The 19,351-nt window shown below is 50.1% G+C and overlaps 1 protein-coding gene across 1 annotated transcript in view; it reads right to left on the bottom strand.

The window, feature by feature from the left end:
* Window positions 1-19,351, bottom strand: part of LOC144784810 (intraflagellar transport protein 70A) — a 177,270-nt gene that overhangs the window by 141,243 nt on the left and 16,676 nt on the right. The window contains exon 4 of the mRNA XM_078663856.1: window positions 85-141. Coding sequence (XP_078519982.1) covers window positions 85-141 — 57 coding nt within the window. The remainder of the gene's footprint in view (window positions 1-84; window positions 142-19,351) is intronic.

Genomic DNA, 19,351 nt, shown 5'->3' with positions numbered 1-19,351 from the left:
GTAGTCTAGACTAATTTTCCATTTTTTGTTCCTTAAAATTTGCAGACTGAATGCAGCAAACAAAACTTAATTTTAAAAAATTACCTTTGCACCAGAAAGATCTTCCTCGCCATATTTGATTGCAGATTGCAATTTTAACATCTGAAAGAAAGGTAAATATTATTAATAAGTGTTCTCTGAATTTCTAATGGACAGTTCGAGCAGCAATGTGCAAAGTAGGTCCAGGAAGTTGAGTGTGTAGGCAGGGAGCACATAAGAATCTGAGGATATGTTAACCTTAATTCATTACTATCGGAGACTATGAAACAATTAATGAATCACATTTTTCATTTCTTGGTACATTGTGTTGTTAGATTCAGTGATATTCATGAACTTTAGTTTCTCAAATTTGTTAATTAAGGATGTGTGAGGAGAATGATTTCATTTCATGGAGAGCGAAGAGACTGATGTGGCAAAGGAAAGGTTTCATGTTAGCTGCATGGGTTTGAGTTCAGCATAGTAGGTTGGCAGGACCTCACCTACTGAACCTAAGCACTTATTGATGGCATTTATAGAGGGCCAGGTTGCACCCTTACAAGAATAAATCAAAGGGATGTTCAGCCGATACCACTGATGATGTGCCTGTTCAGTGGTACCTCAACTGCACCTTCAAAATAAAAACAAAACAATATATATCAGCACCAGCTTTACCTTGGCCTATAAACAATAAATGCAACTGTTTGTGTCCGTTATTGGGTCTCACACCGCTGAGTGAAAATAAAAGCCCATTTTAACATTCTAGGTTATGGTGCTACCTTTCTAGTCTAGATTTATTCCGTCTAGTTAAAAGAACTAGAGGAATAATTGAATGATTGAGAAAAAGGGTTTTCAACTAAAACCTAATGCAAAAATAAGAGAATTAGCCGCAACGATAGTCTTATCCGGAACACAAACATTATATGGACTATCACAGCAGTTTCTGGAATCTGAATGGCCAACCAGGCTATCATGGCAGAATCCGAAATGAAAACGATCTGTTTACATAACCGCGTTCCAACCAACCAGTGTTCAATAACCGCGTTCCAACCAACCATTGTTCAAAGGGATATGTTTAAACATTAACAATCAATGGGTTTAAATTTAATATTATCTTGGCACTATATTCTTTCGCTTTCTTCATGTATTGCACAATTCTAAAGAAGGCAGAAGGCTTGAGTTGAGATACAGCTAAGAATATACTTGGCAAAGTAATGTAAGAGTTTGCAAATCTTCTTTCTTCTGAATGCTTTTAGGAGTCACACCTCTGAGAAAGAAAACACTTACATTTCCAGTATTCATCGATTAATAGGTTTACCCATGTTGTTAAAATGGTCATGCATCCCAAACATACTAAATGTCCATAAATGACTTTAAAGGGATATAAGTTTTGCAAAGCTTGGAAGGCAAAACATTCAACAATCCTGCTTTATTTGGAACATAAAACTACACCTCATTTATGTGAAGTACCTCATTATATCATGATCGGCCAGTGCCCATCTATTCCCAGAGAGAGAATTAGTGATCATCTTAATTTTGGTTCTTCATGAGTTCAACCTATTTAGTAATAAACAACCCTGCTCAGCTACTGTAGTTGCAACAGCCTCCTAGATGTTGTGTCACCATCGGAAATGTGTCATGCTCCTCAGCTTTTACATCAAAGGGCCCAATTACGATTCATTTGGAGAGCTTTCCAAATGAATCGCTTTCCGGGAGTATGAACAACAGATTCTGATGCATCCATATACTGACGGACTCGGTTCGCTCGGACCCCCATTAAACTCTACGGAAGCCTGTGTACCGAACGAGTACACAGGCTCACATTGTAACAAGCATTTACAATGCAATGGTTTTGCCTTTGTTAAAGTTAGAGCTATTGGCATTGCTCTTGACATTATTTTTATTTATGGTTTTTTTTTAACATAAATAAATGGCATTGTCATTTACAATGCCACTAGCTTTATCTCTCGCAAATGACACACACACACACACACAGAGCCCCCCCACACACACACCACACAGAGCCCCCCACACACACAGCCACACAGAGCCCCCCACACACAGCCACACAGAGCCCCCCACACACACAGCCACACAAAGCTCCCCACACACACAGCCACACAGAGCCCTCCACACACCCACACAGAGCCTTCCACACACACCCACACAGCACAAGCAGGCAACAGGGGCACACGGAGGCACAAGCAGGCAACAGGGGCACACGGAGGCCCAAGCAGGCAACAGGGGCACACGGAGGCACAAGCAGGCACCAGGGGCACACGGAAGCACAAGCAGGCAACAGGGGCACGAAAATGGAGGCACAAGCTGGCAACAGGGGCACACGGAGGCACAAGCAGGCAACAGGGGCACACGGAGGTACAAGCAGGCAACAGGGGCACCCGGAGGCACAAGCAGGCAACAGGGGCACCCGGAGGCACAAGCAGGCAACAGGGGCACACGGAGGCACAAGCAGGCAACAGGGGCACACGGAGGCACAAGCAGGCAACAGGGGCACACGGAGGCACAAGCAGGCAACAGGGGCACAAAAACTGAGGCACAAGCAGGCAACAGGGGCACGAAAACTGAGGCACAAGCAGGCGACAGGGGCACGAAAACTGAGGTCCCCACACACAGATATCATTAAGTTTTTCCTAGCGCATGCGTACTTCGTACTCATTGGCTAGGCAAAACCTAATCATACGTCACATCATACGGCTTGTAAATAAGCCCCTGCATGTTTTTGGGTAGATGTTGGATCTCCCCTGTATATCACGCTTTTTTCCGGGTTACTACACAACTCTTTGCAAAACAAGTCAAAAGCTAGTGCAAAGCACCTAATAAGAACTGGACAATCTACAAAAGTTCAACAACGTAAAAAGGCCTTACGTGGAAAGTTACCTGTGACGCAGCCACCGAAAGAAGCGCAAGGTGTCGTCTGCTGAGGTCTGCGGAGCCAACAACGCGTTTATTGGTGGGTATTCTGATTCGCGTCACCCCATAGGTGGCAGGGATGTGATTAAGTAATTCGAAGGGGGAGGGGGAGTTCTGATGTGGTGGCGGTGACTTCAGATTGGAGGACCGGAGACAAGACCCCATAGCAGCCTCTCCCAGCCTTTTAATCTGGCTTTGAGGGTGGCTGGGGTGGAAGGTAGCAGCTCCTGTGAAGGTGGTGTCCCCTCTCCTGGAGCAGGCGGGCCCCTCCAACGGCGCCTTCTCTACATCATAGCGCCTTGAACGCCTTCTCTAGTGTATCCGTTGCCCTGAGGCGCCCTCTCTGTCAACCGGAGGTTTCCACTCTCCTGCAGGGGACTGCTGCTCATTTATGGACGGGGCGACGAGTAGTGTTTTTTCTTTTCACTCAAGGACCTTTAGTGGGTTATTTCAGGTAACTTCGTCAGAAATGCTGCAGATAGGAGCATGCGCGCTTCAAGGGTTTGTTTACGCTCCTTAGTTCTTGGCGATAACATGGTGAAAAATAGGTCCCCGACCTCAAAGTGAGTGCTGATGCCCGTCACATAGAACCACAGGCATCAGAATATATATATATATATATATATATATATATATATATATATATATATATATATATATATATTCCACGCAAATATATAATACATGTGTATTTGCCCCTTATGTATTATATATATCCCACGTAGATGTGTATATATATTATATTATATAGACATCGTTCTCCCATATATATATATATATATATATATATATTTATATATATATATGAAGGATTTGCTGAGGCGTATGTCTTTTGTTTATATGTGTGGTGAGTAACGTAGCGCCGCACGCCACTCGTTCCCCCTTCTTGGCTCCAGCAGCACTCCGCTTCGTGTGCTTCAGCACACGTGAAGTGAACGAGTTCCTTACAAAATACGTTCTGCGAAACCTTCAGCTTTGAATTTCTACAGGGTAATTTAGGATGTGGGCAAGTAATGAAAGAAAATCTACGTTGCCGCGAATGTAGATTGTAAGGTGTTGTTTTGATAGCTTGGGCCATGTATTTCAGTGTATACAATTATGTGCACAAGTAAAACAGAGCTCGTGGCAATATCTGACGTACGTCTGAACGAACTTAGAGAAAAGCAAACACAAGTCCGACCTTTCTATGGAAAGGAGAACTGTGAGGGAAATGTTGCTGATCACGAAAACAGCGTGTTGGCATAATAATAATAATAATAATAATATCATTAAGTATTGGTACTAGTAAATAATAATAACAACAAACAGCAACAATAATAATATAATATAAACAGCAATATTATAATATAAACAATAATAATAATGTAAACGAATAATAATAATTGTATCATTGTTAATAATATTCCTAATAATAGCAGTACTACTAATAATAATGGTAATAATAATATGACTTTTGCAGTAGTGATGGAATTAGAAGTGATATTTTCATTGTTATTAATTCTACGAGTACATGGCGCTTTCTCCAAGGGTGCACATTTTAAGCACTTCAATTCGCAGTGCTGCAGCAGGAGAAAAATGATATTTTTCCCCGTGACAGTCTGCATGCCCTGATTGGGAGATTTCATCCCAGAGCGGAGGCTGGGTGTGCGATCTCTTCCTCTTTGTTGCTGTTACTGTCTGTTTACCGGCTGTTTCTTGGCCTGTTTGAGGCTCCCGGTGTTACAAATTAGCCGAGAAGGAACCGGCACTCTCCTCCCGGAGTATTGAAAACAGCTTTCTGCAGCAGAGAGCTCCCGAGCAACATGCCACGTCCTTAATTGTTACGTGTATATATATAACAAGTATCAAAAAGGACGTGAGGTGCAGCATGGGATCTATCTCCCTGCCTATCTACACACACACCACCGAAAATATAGGTAAACTTGCCTTCGTTCTGTGTGAAAACCATAGACATTTGAAGGCCGATTTCTAGCTGGTTTGCATTTCATGGTGGACCCTGTCAGCTCGGCACATGCTCTGCACTGACCCCTGCACAAACCCACACGGCGGCTCCAGCTGAGGCAGATTGGCGGTGAGCTCCTTGAGTTGCGACAGTTACGCACCGATGGCCGCGCACTTGAGTGATCACAAAGCACTTGGTACAACAATGCTTTCTTCTGTACACATTCGTAATGTTTAGCCTTTTTCTTTTCCTAAAACGCAGCCTCGGATGAGGTTTCAAAGAGTCTTTAAAGACATACGCGGCGTGTGGACGAGAGGTGACTGTTTTTCTTCTAAGTCATGACGTTCACAGCGCCTTGAGTCAGTAACGCCCGCCGCTCCGCTTGGCGGCTAAAGAGCCCACAGACGTGAAATGCAGCCTCGCGTCTGTGTCATCGGCCCCCGAAGGCTCTGCAGCTTCTATACTGGCCCCGTCTCCAGCAGGCTCTGGAACAGGTGGATGTGCCCAGGGGCGTCAACAGGAGAAAGAGCCACCGGGCGTTAATGAAAGCAAAGACCCGCAGACTCACGAGGGAACCAGTGGAACAGCCAGGAGGAGGCCCAGACCAGAGGGCAGGTGGCCACTTCCAAGTCCGCCCTGGACCACAGGAGTTAGAGTGGGCAAAGCCGAAGAAAGGGCCCTAACTAGGGGCTCCTGTCATACTCACGCTTGGGAGCTATCGACATATCTAGCTATCTAGTTAGAATAGTTCATGCATGTAGTATATGTTTGGCCTCGTGACTTCACTGAAAATCTATCTATCTATCTAGTTGTATTTTGTTTCAACAGACACATATTTCTATCGCTGGTGAGATGTTATACATTGATCCCGAACACATATTATAAAGAATGAAAACATACATTTGTTTACTAATCGTATGCTTGTGCACCTGTGTGTTTAGATGCGTGTTCGGGTTTCTAGGGCTACACATGCTTCAGCCCCGAACCCCTGGGTTGTTGCTGTGCATGCACGCCCATTGGAAAACGTGCATTCACGCCACTGTGTATTTTGATCGGTGTCCAGGTTTCAGAGACCCCTGGGTGCCTGTGAACTCCAGAGAGGTTGGCTGCCTCCCCCCGAGCCCCAGAGTGGGTTTGCCCCGTCCCTGCCATTTTGAGGGCCCCCCTGCAGCCTCTCTGAGACCAGACCATCCCTGGCACGGCGGCGCGGCCTCCCGCCACTGCCAGACGCCTCCCAGATCCCGTTACCAATCTGCATTAAGTTTATTGATTTGATTGGCCAAATTACTGCGCTCTAATCGTTTTTCCCCGACGGTCGGAGTCTGCCTCGTGCGAAGCCTCGTTTCACGGAGATGCATCTGCTGCCCAGGTCCTTATGGCTGAGAAATGGCCTGTCCTGGCCAATCTCCTCAGCGCCTCGTAGGGTAGAAGGCCCCGTGCAACAACAGGCAACAAGCGGGAGGGGGCGGGAAAGGGGGGTGGAGAGACGCAGAAGTGCCGGCAATGCCGGACCAGATTCGGTGGCGTTCCCGGCTTTCGGCTGACGTCGCGTGACGTCGGCAAAAGCCAAAGAATCTCGGGAACGCCCCCGAATCAGGTCCGGCATTGACGGACAGGCCCCTCGTCCAATGGCTAGGCTCCATTTATGGAGCCAGCCAATGAATGACGAGGGCCGACCCAAACCCACACTACAGTTCTCATTAGGTTTTCGCCTGCGCGAAAAAGATGCGCAGAGCGCATCTTTTCGCCAGGCAAAACCTAAAAAGGGTGGGTGGGAAAAGCGTGCACCCTGTGGTGGGCGGGCACCCCGTGGTGCCTGCCACACTGTGCATGCATGGAAAGGGGGGACGACCGATTCGGAGGGCGCCAGGTGAAGGGGGCCTGGTACAGCCCCCCGAAGTCAGATTCTCACAGCTGTTTCGTCACGGCAAAACCGAGTTGTTACGGTTGTCAGAATCAGGCATCGTACTCGCTCATTCGGAAGCCGGCCCATTGCGCGGCACGATTCGGCTCCATACGACTCAGACTGACAGGATCAGGTTCGGAACCGATTCGGTGGACAGGACGACATCTTCGCTTACTTGTTTGTGCGGAACAGGGGACGATTCAGTCGGAAACATAGGCTCCAAATCGGATTTGCTTCTTCCAAATCCCCTTTGGAGCCCTTCCTAACAAGATCGTAATTGGCCTCTATGTCTTTAACACAGCAGAGAGAGGGTCAGAGTCCCACACCAACACCATGCTTTCCTTCTCACAAATAATTCTCAGAGGTTTCAGTTAGATTTGTAAAGTCAAACAAGTTGTCAGCTCTCACACCGTTGATGTGCAAATGTTTAGCCTTGACATTGGGCACATACTTGCTGTAATAATTAAGATTAAGACTGTGGCAATAGGTAGTCCCAAATGCAGGCTGCTAGCTTAGTAACTTTTTCTTGTCAACCGGTCCATCTCTTTGCCTCCTACTTCAGGAAGTAATCTTGCAACAACAATGTCTTTGGATCCTATGTGATTAAAGAAAAGCAAGGAACGCCCGTTCAATGTACACTCTATTTTTCTCAATGGTGGGCTCCAGTAGGTACAGTTTTTACCCGCGCTCTTTAGACTTCATCATGAAATACAAAGGACTATTCACGAGTTTAGTCCCTTGCAAGCACGGCTTTGCTGGAGCAATCCTTTCTAAAAATGAGGTATCAGTAATCCTGTCTTTTGTAGGTCATGCTGCAGGTGACCCAAATATATACATGGAAGGAACAGGAAAGATTGTGTGAGTTAGTTTGTAGAGACTTGTACAGCACAATATTGGAATCTGACTCGCCCCAAGCAACATCCATGCATGTAGTTCTCCTTGCGTCTGCAAGAGATCCTATTTTTAACAGGTAAAATAACCGGGACTCCTGCTTCTGTAGTCAGCAATTTAGCCAACAATAAATACCAGGGGCCTCATTATGAGTGCATCAGATGTGGGAGTGCCTATTCCGCACCTCCGGATTTATTGATACTGAGGGTCCTGTTAACTCCAGGGCTGAAGAAATAATAGGGCATTCACTGGTTTGAATCTTGACAATTGAGGAATTACCATGAAAATTGGTAATTATGGGTCAGATTCCCCTGGTAAATCATGAAGTTGTTCTAAACTTTGACCCAGACATTCACACCCGAATACTCAGTGTGCTACCCCTCCCCTTACTATCCTGTTCCCAACGCACCCTCACCTCACAGTTGTCTCACCCCGTGTATATAGATAGTTTGTATATACACACGTGCATCGGTGTACCATCACTCCTGGGTTTCCTTTGGGAATATACTGACCAGGATAATTTCCTAACTGGACCTTGTTTCTTCCCTGCATGTCCTATGGTGGCGCAACCGAGGAGGAGTGCTCTACAGAGGACCCAAAGAGAATCGCAAAAGACCCAAGAAGACTCCAGACGTGTCCAGGAACTGTAAACTGTAACCCCTGATGCAGAGGTCTGGTCCGGGACCAGGGTTCAATACCCGCCTCGGCGGGTCTTGGCCTCAATTTCCTCGGACCTGATAATTCTCGCCTCGGTGCCTATTCTAATCATGGGTCCCACTCTGCAACTCTGGGCAATTAGCTTGCTTAATCACCACAACGGCCCCAACAGCGCTGGGATGCCTGGCTTCACCTTGGGGGTGCCCAGGAGTGGACATTTCACAGGGAAAAGCCAAGAAGGGTTCCTAAGCGGTATATGGACAGCGACGGGACACTTCCGTTGGAGGTAGCTGTGCGCTTTACAAATGCTGGCTATATTGTCCCGAGAAAGACTCTCTCAAAGGAAAAAGAAAACGTTAATTAAAATAAAACCTTGGGGCGTGGCCAAGATGTCGGCGTGAGAGGACGCTTCTCCTCGCGGCTCCCAGATCAGACTAGGCCCAAACCTTAAAATATAGCTTCTTCTCCCCCCGCTGGCATTCAGCAGCGCCGGGAGAGGTGGTGGAGCCTGGAGTGAGGACATTGGCCGGGGGACTCGCCACAGAGCGATCTCGGCGCGATCTGCCGGACGGCGTCGGAGGTCGGAGCCGGGAGACGGAGGCCGGCCTCCAGAAACGAAAGAAGGTGCCACAGCCGGCTGCACACCGTGTTAACTCTCGGCCCGGTGTGAAATCAAGAGTGGAGAAAGTCTCTGCGACGCCCGAACCGGCCGGAGAGCGGCTTGCGGCCCGGCGTATAGACCCGCGCCGGAGAGGGCACAACGGAGCGGTACTTGAGGCCGCGGCTGCGGCCTAGTAGACCGGGCACTCGCTGGGGGTAATCCGAGGCCAGGATCACCAGGGCCTGAAGTTCCGCCCTCGATAGCGGACGCTGAACGCCCTCCGGAACCCCCCCCGGGCGAGGAGACGACAGACAGTGAAGAGAGGGTCCCGAGTGGCCTGGAGGGCTCGGAAGTGGGGATTGCTCCGCGCTGACCAAACGGCGGCTGCTACACCAGGGGCGAAGAAGCGCGGCTGAAATGGAGTAGCCGCAGAGGGAAACGCCCTGAGGAGCCACCGGTGGCCTACCTGCCCGGGAGGTGTCGAGACGGACCGGTGAGTTTCGCGGCAGCGCCCGCAACCAAGCCTCACTGGGCCCAGCAGAGGCAACAGGCAGAACAGCGGAGCCGAGGAACGCGGCTGCGGCACACCAGCAAGGCCTTTAACGGCGGCTCTTCGGAACGAAGCGGGCCCACCTACCCGGAGAGTATCACAGCGGAGCGGAGGACCCAGCAGTCTCGGCCGCGCCTACGTCCGGCGGGCCCTAGCGGCAGCGACAGGCTATGCAGCAGGGCTGAAGGTCGCGGCTGCGACATCACAGGCAGAAGAGTGCTGATCATCGGAGGCATTGCCCTGTTGTGCAGGAACGTTAAAGTTGTGCAGGAGTGGGAAAAGGCCCCTGCGCACTTGCCTGGGGTGGATGCCCTAGCGGACACCAACTGCTGAGAACACGGCGTGGGGGAACCCTCATTGTCGGTGTGTCGTGAGAGGTAGGAGATCCCGACGACAGACGCCAGACTGATGGGGCCTGCAGAGCACAGGAGCACAGCCTGGAATACGGGCGAGCCGGCGGAACCGAGGACTTTGGGGAGCCCGAATAGGAGAACTGCCACGAGAGGACGGCGGAGCGGACCAGACCCGCACGACCACGGGGCGACCACCCTCTGGGGAATCGCTGGTGTCCTACGGGACTGGAGACAGGCCCCCGGTTCCGCGGCTAGGGAAGGCAGTCCCAAGGATCGCGTCTACTAGCGGCACAGTGGAGGGCCGGCAGACTGGTGGCAAAGGACTCACAGCCACATACTAAGCGCCCTAGCGGCGGTCACGGAGCGGTCGGCGGGGACCGGGCCTGGTCCTTGAGCCCTGGCGGTCGAGGGGAAGCTCCTCCAGCCACAGTGAGGGACAAGACCGGCGGCACCTGGCGGGGATTTCTCAACAGATCCCGGAAGAGCCTGGAGTAGCGCAACAGGTGGATCGAGGGATCTGACCAGCAACCACACCACGATGGCGAGCAACAAGGGTAACAAGAAAGGGGATCGCACTCTACCCGAGATGCTCAACAGGACCCAGCAGAAAGGAGAAAGGGGACACCCGTCTCCAAGCTCCACCGGAGGATCGCAGAACACGTGCGGAGGGGAGCCATCGGTCACTAGATCCTTCTTGGAATCCCTCTTCAGCACTCTCAGGGATGATTTTCAAACACTGAAGCAGCAGGTAGCGGGAGAGGTGCGAGAAGTGCGTAGAGAAGTGGACGGCCTGGGAGAGTGGGTGGCCACCGTGGAGAGCACGAACCACCAGCTTGACGATGAAATTGTGCAGCTGCAACAGGAGGTGTTACGCCTAAGGGACCAACATCTAGATCTCCAAATGCACAACGAGGACCTTGAAAACAGGTCTCGACGAAATAACATTCGAGTCCGGGGAATTCCATCGAAGGAAGAGGGCACGGATGTGGCCGGTTACTTAAGAGACCTGTTCAGAGAGATCTTGGGAGAACCGTCGGAGTTTCCCATCCGGATTGACAGGGCGCACAGAGTGGGACCACCGAGGCGTGCGTCGGCACTACCACCAGACATTTTGGCCTTTCTCCCGGACTTCCCGTTGAAGGAACGCATTTTGGCTGAAGCAAGAAAGCTACAATCCTTCACCTTTCGCGGTCATTCCGTAGCTCTGTATCAGGATTTATCCGCTATCACCCTTCAGAGGCGTAAGGCATTTAAGATAGCGACCGATTTTTTGAGAGAGCACGAAACGTCCTATACCTGGGGCCACCCTTTCCGCCTTATCTTTAAGTGGAATGGCACGATGCACCAACTACGATCACTGCAAGAGACATGTGAGGTTCTAGGTATCGCCGCAGAGGAGGAGGATGCAGCTATGCCGCGGCAGAGGCGTGGCCCTAGAGACGGCTGGCAGAGAGTGTCGAGGAGGAGAACCCCTACCACTCCCCTGAGACCAGACTCACCTACCATCAGGGCCAGCATGGCGAACGCAGTTTCCGAAGAGGCCAGGGACACGGCTTCCACCAACGATGTCGCGCTGACGGCGTAGAAACACTCCGGGGGAAGAATATCACAGCCTTCCTGACATTGCAGGTTTGGGGTCCTGGGAGATGGGGGACCGTGGGGGGGAGTAAGTGGCCCGACGTCCACTCAAGTACTTCACCACAGACTTGTCCACTTTGGACATGACTGGGACTAAAGGTTGTTGGAGTTCTACAGGGACACGGGAGGGGCTGGTGGTTTGCATGAGGGGGTTGTTAGCGGAAGGGTGGGGGAGGGGGGGAGGACGGGGAGGGACAGTTCAGGGGAAGTTCAGGGGGAGTTGGGGGGGAAGGGGTGGGGATCGTCCAGTGCTTTTGTGGCACCTACTCTGGCCTGACAGAGCTCCCACACACTACTTATCTCAGAGCCGCCCTACCTGGGTTCTGATTCAATGCTTGCGCTACAGTTGGCCCTACAATAATTGCAGCCCTTAAGGTAGTAACCCTTAATGTGATAGGGTTGAACAATCCAGTCAAGAGGAGGGCGGTCTTGTCTCTGCTGGAAAGCACACAGGCGGATATCTGTCTCTTACAAGAGACCCACTTGCTAGCCCGTGATTGCCATAGGATGCGATCTCACAAATTTCCAACACAATTTCTTTCTTCCAACACCACCAAGACGGCGGGGGTGGCAATCCTAGTGTCCCGAACATTCAAGGGGGAGGTTTTATATAAGTTTGCAGAACAGAAAGGGAGACTTCTAGTGTACAGGGTTAAGTCAGGAGGTCTAGTGTTCACCATAGGGTCGATATATAGCCCCAACGAGCATCAAGAGCGATTTTTTAACTCAGCCTTAGTGGACGTTACAGCCACCTCAGATAGACACATTATCATAGGAGGAGACCTGAACATGGTATTCGACTCGTCTCTAGACAGGTCGGCGCAGAGGTACCCACACACGGGAGAGATTTCACAAGGGGGTAAATCCCAATTAGAGGACCTAGATATCCACGATCTCTGGCGCCGCCTACACCCCACCGACAGGGACTACTCCTATTACTCACATGCACATAAGACATATGCGAGATTAAACCACCTCTTGGTCACGGGGCCAGTATGTGACCTAGCTACGGCATCTGAAATGGGGGTTCTCTCCGTATCAGACCATGCGCCCGTTACGGACAAGTTTCGCTTACCGCCGGTGTCCTCATCGCGCGGGGTTTGGCGCCTCAGGAATACACTACTGCATAAAAAAACAGTAGTGAAGCACATCACAGACTCAATCCGCGATTATCAGACCCACAATGATAATACCGACACCTCATTAGCAACGCAATGGGCAGCCTTAAAGGCAGTGCTCAGAGGAGAATTTATAGCAATATCGTCAGCGGAGAATAGAGAACGACAACTCAAACGAGACGAGCTCACACACAAAGTACGCGAGTTGGAGCAGGTACATCAGCGCACGGGAGCCCGAAGGGTATGGAGGCAACTTAAGGCAGCGAGGAAACTCCTGTCGGCCTTGGATAAGGACAGAGTGGAGTATGCGGCGTTGCGTCTGAAACGTGCGTATTACACAGGGGGACAGGTGCGGCCGGCTGCTTGCGAACAAACTCCGAGTGGCGCATCAACGGCACTTAGTGAAGGAGCTTTTGGTCTCAAACGGCGAGACAGTTACGGAGGACGACCAGATAGCGGAGAATTTCCGTCAATACTATGCAGAACTATACGCCAGTGAACCCTCGTCGCCGCATGCGGAGGCTGGCTATTTGGACTCGGTCGCCCTCCCTTCCTTAGCTCCGGAGCAAGCAGAGTACCTGGAAAGGGACATTCGGGTTGAAGAGGTGATTACAGCCATCTCTAAACTCAAGCATGGGACGGCTCCGGGCCCGGACGGCTATACATCACTTTTCTATAAAACGTTCTGCTCTGTGCTGGCCCCTATCCTTACCCGGCTCTTCAACCCATTCTCCGCTCCTGGAGCTATCCCACCTGATCTACTCCAGGCGACCATGTCCGTCATCCCCAAACCAGGGAAGGACCGGGCTCATTGCAGCTCGTACAGACCGATATCTCTCCTGAACATTGATCTCAAGCTATGCACTGGGATCCTTGTGGCTCGGCTGGCACTTCATCTGCCAGGACTGGTTGACCCGGACCAGGCAAGATTTGTCCCAGGGAGGTAGACGGTGGACAACACCAAGAGAGTGGTTCACATCCTAGAGAAAGCCTCCCGGATTCCTGGGGAAAGAATGCTGTTAGCCGTGGACGCGGAGAAAGCGTTCGACCGGGTACATTGGCCTTATTTAGAGCAGGTCCTGGCAAAGGTGGGGATTGGGGAGAAGTTCCGCACCCTAGTGTTCAATTGCTACAGATTCCCATCGGCGGTAGTGCGGGTGAATGGTTGCAGCTCCCGGAGGTTTTCCATAGAGAGGGGCACCAGGCAGGGGTGCCCATTATCCCCGCTACTTTTTGCTCTATATATGGAGCCTCTTGCTCAAAGGATACGTCAGAATCCGACCACGACAGGAGTGAGGATGGGAGATATACCCACACGATTAGCCTCTACGCGGATGACGTTATACTGACACTAGCTGACCCGAGGGGGGCGCTCCCAGCGTGTATTGCAGAGCTGGAGGCTTTCTCGTCGGTCGCAGGATTCAAAATGAATATGGGGAAGTCCGCAGCCCTTGATGTCTCGTTGAACGCTGCCACGAGAACTGAACTCCAGAACCTCTTCCCCATGCACTGGTCTTCGGATCTTGTACCCTATTTAGGCATTCTTTTGGCGCCCACCCTGCCCGCTATGGTAACCGCCAACTATACGGCCTTGGGAAGAAAATTAAGGAGGAACTGGGGCGCTGGAACAAAGGCACTCTGTCCTGGCTAGGCAGGGTAGCAGCGGTTAAGATGACGATCTTACCACAGGTTCTATATTTGTTCCGGGCCCTGCCGCTCCTACCTCCCAAGGGGTGGATTCAGCAGACGCATGTGGACCTTGCACGCTTCATCTGGCAGGGCCGCAGACCTAGGCTGAAGAGGGCCCTCACCACGCTGGCCCCTGAGGCAGGGGGTCTGGGTATACCAGATTTGCACAAGTATTTTCAAGCGGCACAACTGCGATATCTCGTTGAGTGCAGCAGATGGGAGTCAGATAAACACTGGCTCTTCCAAGACCAGGCAGTAGCGGGCAGGCCTCTACAGGAGGTGCCCTTCCTACGCAGGGCACACCGCCCCCCCAATCTGTACGCGTCTTTCATCACGCGAGTCCCACTGCAGGTGTGGGATGCCACTAGTGTTGTTCATGATCTCACCACGTTCCCCTCACCGTTTACACCATTGGTCGAGAACCCGGATTTCACCCCCGGGATGGAACAGAGTGCCTTTAAGCGTTGGCGGACTGCGGGGTGCAGGGCGCTGTTCCATATGTATACCCCAGAGGGCATCATTCCATTTCTGGATTTCAAGCGCGACTATCACCTACCTGTAACGGAGAGAATGCGGTATTTACAGGTGCGCCACTGGGCGCTACAACCGCAGGTGCGTGAATCAGCGGACAGAAGGCTTTTAACTTACGAGAAGTGGCTTGCGACACGCACTTCGGATGCGAAACTGATCTCGGATCTCTACAACTTTTTGCAGCCTCCTTCCTCTCATCTTTATAACCCGGGTAGGGAGCGTTGGGAACGGGAACTGGGGAGGACATTGAGTCATGCAGAGTGGGACCAGATTTCATACCGGGCGCGACATTCCGCATACCACACCGGACTTACTGAAACATTCACTAAGGTGACTACCTACTGGTACTACACCCCAGAAAGATTGCACGAAATGAATCATAGTATTGAGGACACATGCTGGCGGGCTTGTGGGCAGGTAGGCACACTTACACATGTGTTGTGGGATTGCCCTTTGCTACGCCCCTACTGGAAGGAGATCTTAGACGAGATAGACACACTTTGACATTGAACTGCCACGCTTCCCTGCGTATGTACTGCTGGGCCTGCCCAACCGGTTGATGTACCCCCTAAAGTCCCGATGAGGCAGACAGATTGCAATAGCGCTGGGTTCGGCTGTTCAAAACATTCTCATACACTGGCGCACCACCACACTCCCCTCTATCACGGGCTGGCTGCATAGATTATGGCATGTCCAGGGCATGGAGAAGTTGTCGCTCACAGTGGCGGGAGAGGTGGAGCAATTTAACGACCTGTGGCAACCGTTTCATTCACTGCTGGTTACGGAATTTAAAGAACTCACATGTCCACGGTATCTTCGACTTTTGAGACTAACGCCACCTGCAGGTTCAACTGATTGATGAGGCTTAGGATGGGATGGCGGCGGCGGAGGAGTGAAGCAGGGAGGCGAACTAGGCACTGGACGGGGGAGGGAAGGGAGGAAACAGAAGGGGTAGGAGGGGTGGGGTCAGTTTGAAAAGGGGATTCTTTGTGTATTATTGTCGCTGTATGCGCATTGAACGACGGAACCGGAGGGGCACTTAGTTTGCAGAGACTTTATGCGCCAAATGCGCTCCTGCATGGCGGTATCATAACACGAACCTTTTGCGACTACTGTTTCTTGTTTTTGTAAATGTCTCAATAAAATGCTTTAAACCTAAAATAAAACCTTACTTACCAAGGTCGAGTCTCCGAGCCCTTCCTTCAACCCCGCAACAATTGGTGTCAGAAGTGGGATTATCCACTTCCGTCTCGTCACCGGAGATGGATCAGCTCATACAACACTTAATAAAAGGGCAGGAGAAGCTGAAATGGGCCGTTGAGCGGCAGATGAACTCGGCTCAAGAGGATCGAGAGGTGTTCAAAAATGCCATGGCGACTCAAATAGAAGGCTTACAAAAAGCGATCAAAGAGCCCAGAACAACAACCATAGCAGAACGACGGGCACCAGTACGACACCCCTCAGGGGTAGCGTTACAGAAATATGTGACAGGTGAGGATCCTGATGCCTTCCTGCCCAATTTTGAGAGAGCAGCAAGGGCCTGTGGTTGGCCAGAGGACAAATGGCCGTTTTTTCTAGCCCCCTTATTTGTCCGGAGAGGCACAGGCCGCCTACCAGGTAGCCAATGCTACCGGAAATACGCCTTACCACGATATTAAGACTATAATACTTGATCATCTAGGGCTAAATGCCGAGGCCTACAGGGTTCGATTAAGAAAAGAGAGAGGGACACCAGGGGAGAATCCCAAGACTTTGTTTTTTCGCTTAAAAGCTGCCGCTGACAAGTGGATAAAACCAGAAAACAAGAGTAAACAAGACTTTATGGACTGTATATATCTGGAACAATTCATGGAGGCTCTCCCCTATGGAACGCAAAGATGGCTGAAGCAGCACTCGGGTCGGACTCCAGCCCAAGCCATCAAAACGGCTGCCAACTATTCTAGAGCACAACCAAGAGCTCTCCCATGGGACATTGAAAAACCCACAAAAACGACACAGGCACCAAAGACAGAGAGAAAGTTCAGAGGCGGGATTGAACCTCTCAAACCAAAACCCACCAAAATTGAGTTCCCCATAATGAAGGGCCCTCAGTGTTTCAACCGTGGGGAATGGGGCCACATTGCACGCCTATGCCCCCGGAGAAAACAGACGGAAGAACCCATGGAGGTGGGGTACATACCGAAGGCTGTGATGTATACGGCAGAAATGGGACCCTCCTTCTATGTACGTGTCTTGGTCAATCATAAAAGTATTAAGGCTCTACTAGACTCAGGGTGCAGGTAGTCAGTTGTACAGAGATCCTTAATACATCCCGACCAAATCCTCCCAGACACCGTTGTACACATTAGATGTATACACGGCGACGTAAAGCCTTACCCCTTAGCCCAAATAACCATACACCCCACAGGGAGAACACCTTGTACAGTGAGAGTGGGAGCTGTAGAGTCCCAACCAGAGGATTTAATAATAGGAGTAGACAATCCTGATTTTTTATCTCTATTTCAAACAGAGGTAAGGGAGGCAGAAAAGAAAAAACCCAAACCAAGGTCAGCCCTAACAACATCCGAACCACGGGTCTTATACCGTAACTTTTGTTTCGCTCAAGCGAACGATGCTACACTATTTAACGCATGGGAGTTGGCCCACATGTCCCAGAATGAGCTTAACACCCCATATCCACGGTTCATCATAGTAAACAAGCAACTATATCGAGAGGGAAAAGCAGGAGAGCCCCGCCAGTTGTTAGTACCAAAATCCTTCAGGGACCAGATTCTCTTCTATGCCCATTCTCATTTAACCGCAGGACACTTGGGGTCAGAAAAGACTATTCAAAACATATTAAAAAGTTTCTAATGGCCAGGCATATATAAAGAAGCCACGGAGTATTGGAGGACATGTAAAATATGTCAAAGAAAGAATCTATATAAACCCCCAGCTGTACCCCTGCAGCCCCTTCCTGTCATTGGAAATCCATTCGAGAGAGTAGGGAAGGATATAATTGGGCCCCTTCCTAGGACATCAAAAGGGAACACCTATGCTTTGGTGATTGTTGACTGCACAACTCGTTTTCCCGAGGCCTTTGCGCTCTGTGCCCCTACTACTAAAAACATTGCAGAGAAGTTTCTGGAACTATTCTCAAGGGTGGGGTTCCCTAAAGAAATATTAACAGACCAGGGAACACCCTTTGTTTCGAGACTTATGAGGGAGGTATGTAAAATGTTGAACCTGAACCAGATTCAAACTTCGGCTTACCATCCCCAGCCGGATGGTCTGGTGGAACGGTATAACCGTACCCTAAAATCCACTTTAAGAAAAATGCTGTCCCTGGAACATAAGGATTGGGACCAACTCTTGCCTCTGACTCTTTATGTGTTAAGGGCTCAGGTCCAAAGCAGTACGGGGTACTCTGCTTTTGAATTACTTTATGGGAGGCAACCCCGGTCTTTACTGGAGATAACTAGGGAGGCCAGGGAAAGGGAAGAAGTGAATGCATCAAAAACCCTCCTAGAGTATACGCAACAGTTAAAAAGTAAGCTAGGGAAACTGAGGGACCTAGCGTATTCGAATACAGAGAAGAGTCAACAACGCCAAAAACAACACTATGACCGAGGGAAGAAATGGAGGACAATTGTAGTGGGAAACTGGGCATTAGGCCTGTTGCCCTCATCCTCACAGAAGTTCCAAAGAGAATGGATGAGACCCTATCCAGTCATAGAAACCCTGGGCAATACCACATCTTGGTTGCAAATATCACCTACCAGGAGACAATGTTTTCATGTAAACCTCCTAAAGAAGTGGTTGGGTCCCATACCAAAGAACAACCACTTTGGATTACCCACCACGTCAGGAACGTCTACTTTGGAACGGTTGCCTGTGAACGAAGAATTGTCTCCTCAGATGAAGAACAAACTCGCGACAGTATTACAACAGTTCGCTACCATATTCTCAGATACTCCTGGACGAACAAACCTAATCAAACACAAAATAGAGACAGAACCGGGGAAAAATTTAAAGATGAGACCATATAGAATACCCGCAGCCCGGCGACAAGATATCAAACGGGAAGTGCAAGAAATGTTCCAACTAGGGGTTATACGACTATCCCGAAGCAGCTGGTCCTCTCCGATTGTGATGGTACCGAAACCGGACAGATCAACTAGGTTCTGCATGGACTTCCGCTCCTTGAACGCAATTTCCTCTTTCGATGCGTATCCCATTCCCCGAGTGGATGAATTGGTTGAACGGATAGGTGAAGCCTGTTTCATTACCACACTAGACCTGACGAAGGGCTACTGGTAGGTGCCCCTCCGAGAAGAAGACAAATGCAAAACAGTTTTCGTTACTGACTAAGGACTCTTTGAATTCAATGTACTTCCCTTTGGGCTCCATGGAGCTCCAGCAACTTTTCAGAGATTAATGAACGAAGTATTACAACCCCATAGATCCTTCTGCTCAGTATATCTAGACGATATAGTCATTTTCAGTACCTCGTGGCAAGTGCATTTAATACACCTTCAAAATGTCTGGTC

Source organism: Lissotriton helveticus, chromosome 10 (assembly GCF_964261635.1).
Source record: "Lissotriton helveticus chromosome 10, aLisHel1.1, whole genome shotgun sequence".
Classification (NCBI taxonomy): Eukaryota; Metazoa; Chordata; class Amphibia; order Caudata; family Salamandridae; genus Lissotriton; species Lissotriton helveticus.
The sequence above is the reverse complement of the archived record's forward strand: the minus strand, read 5'-3'. Positions and strand labels throughout refer to the sequence as shown.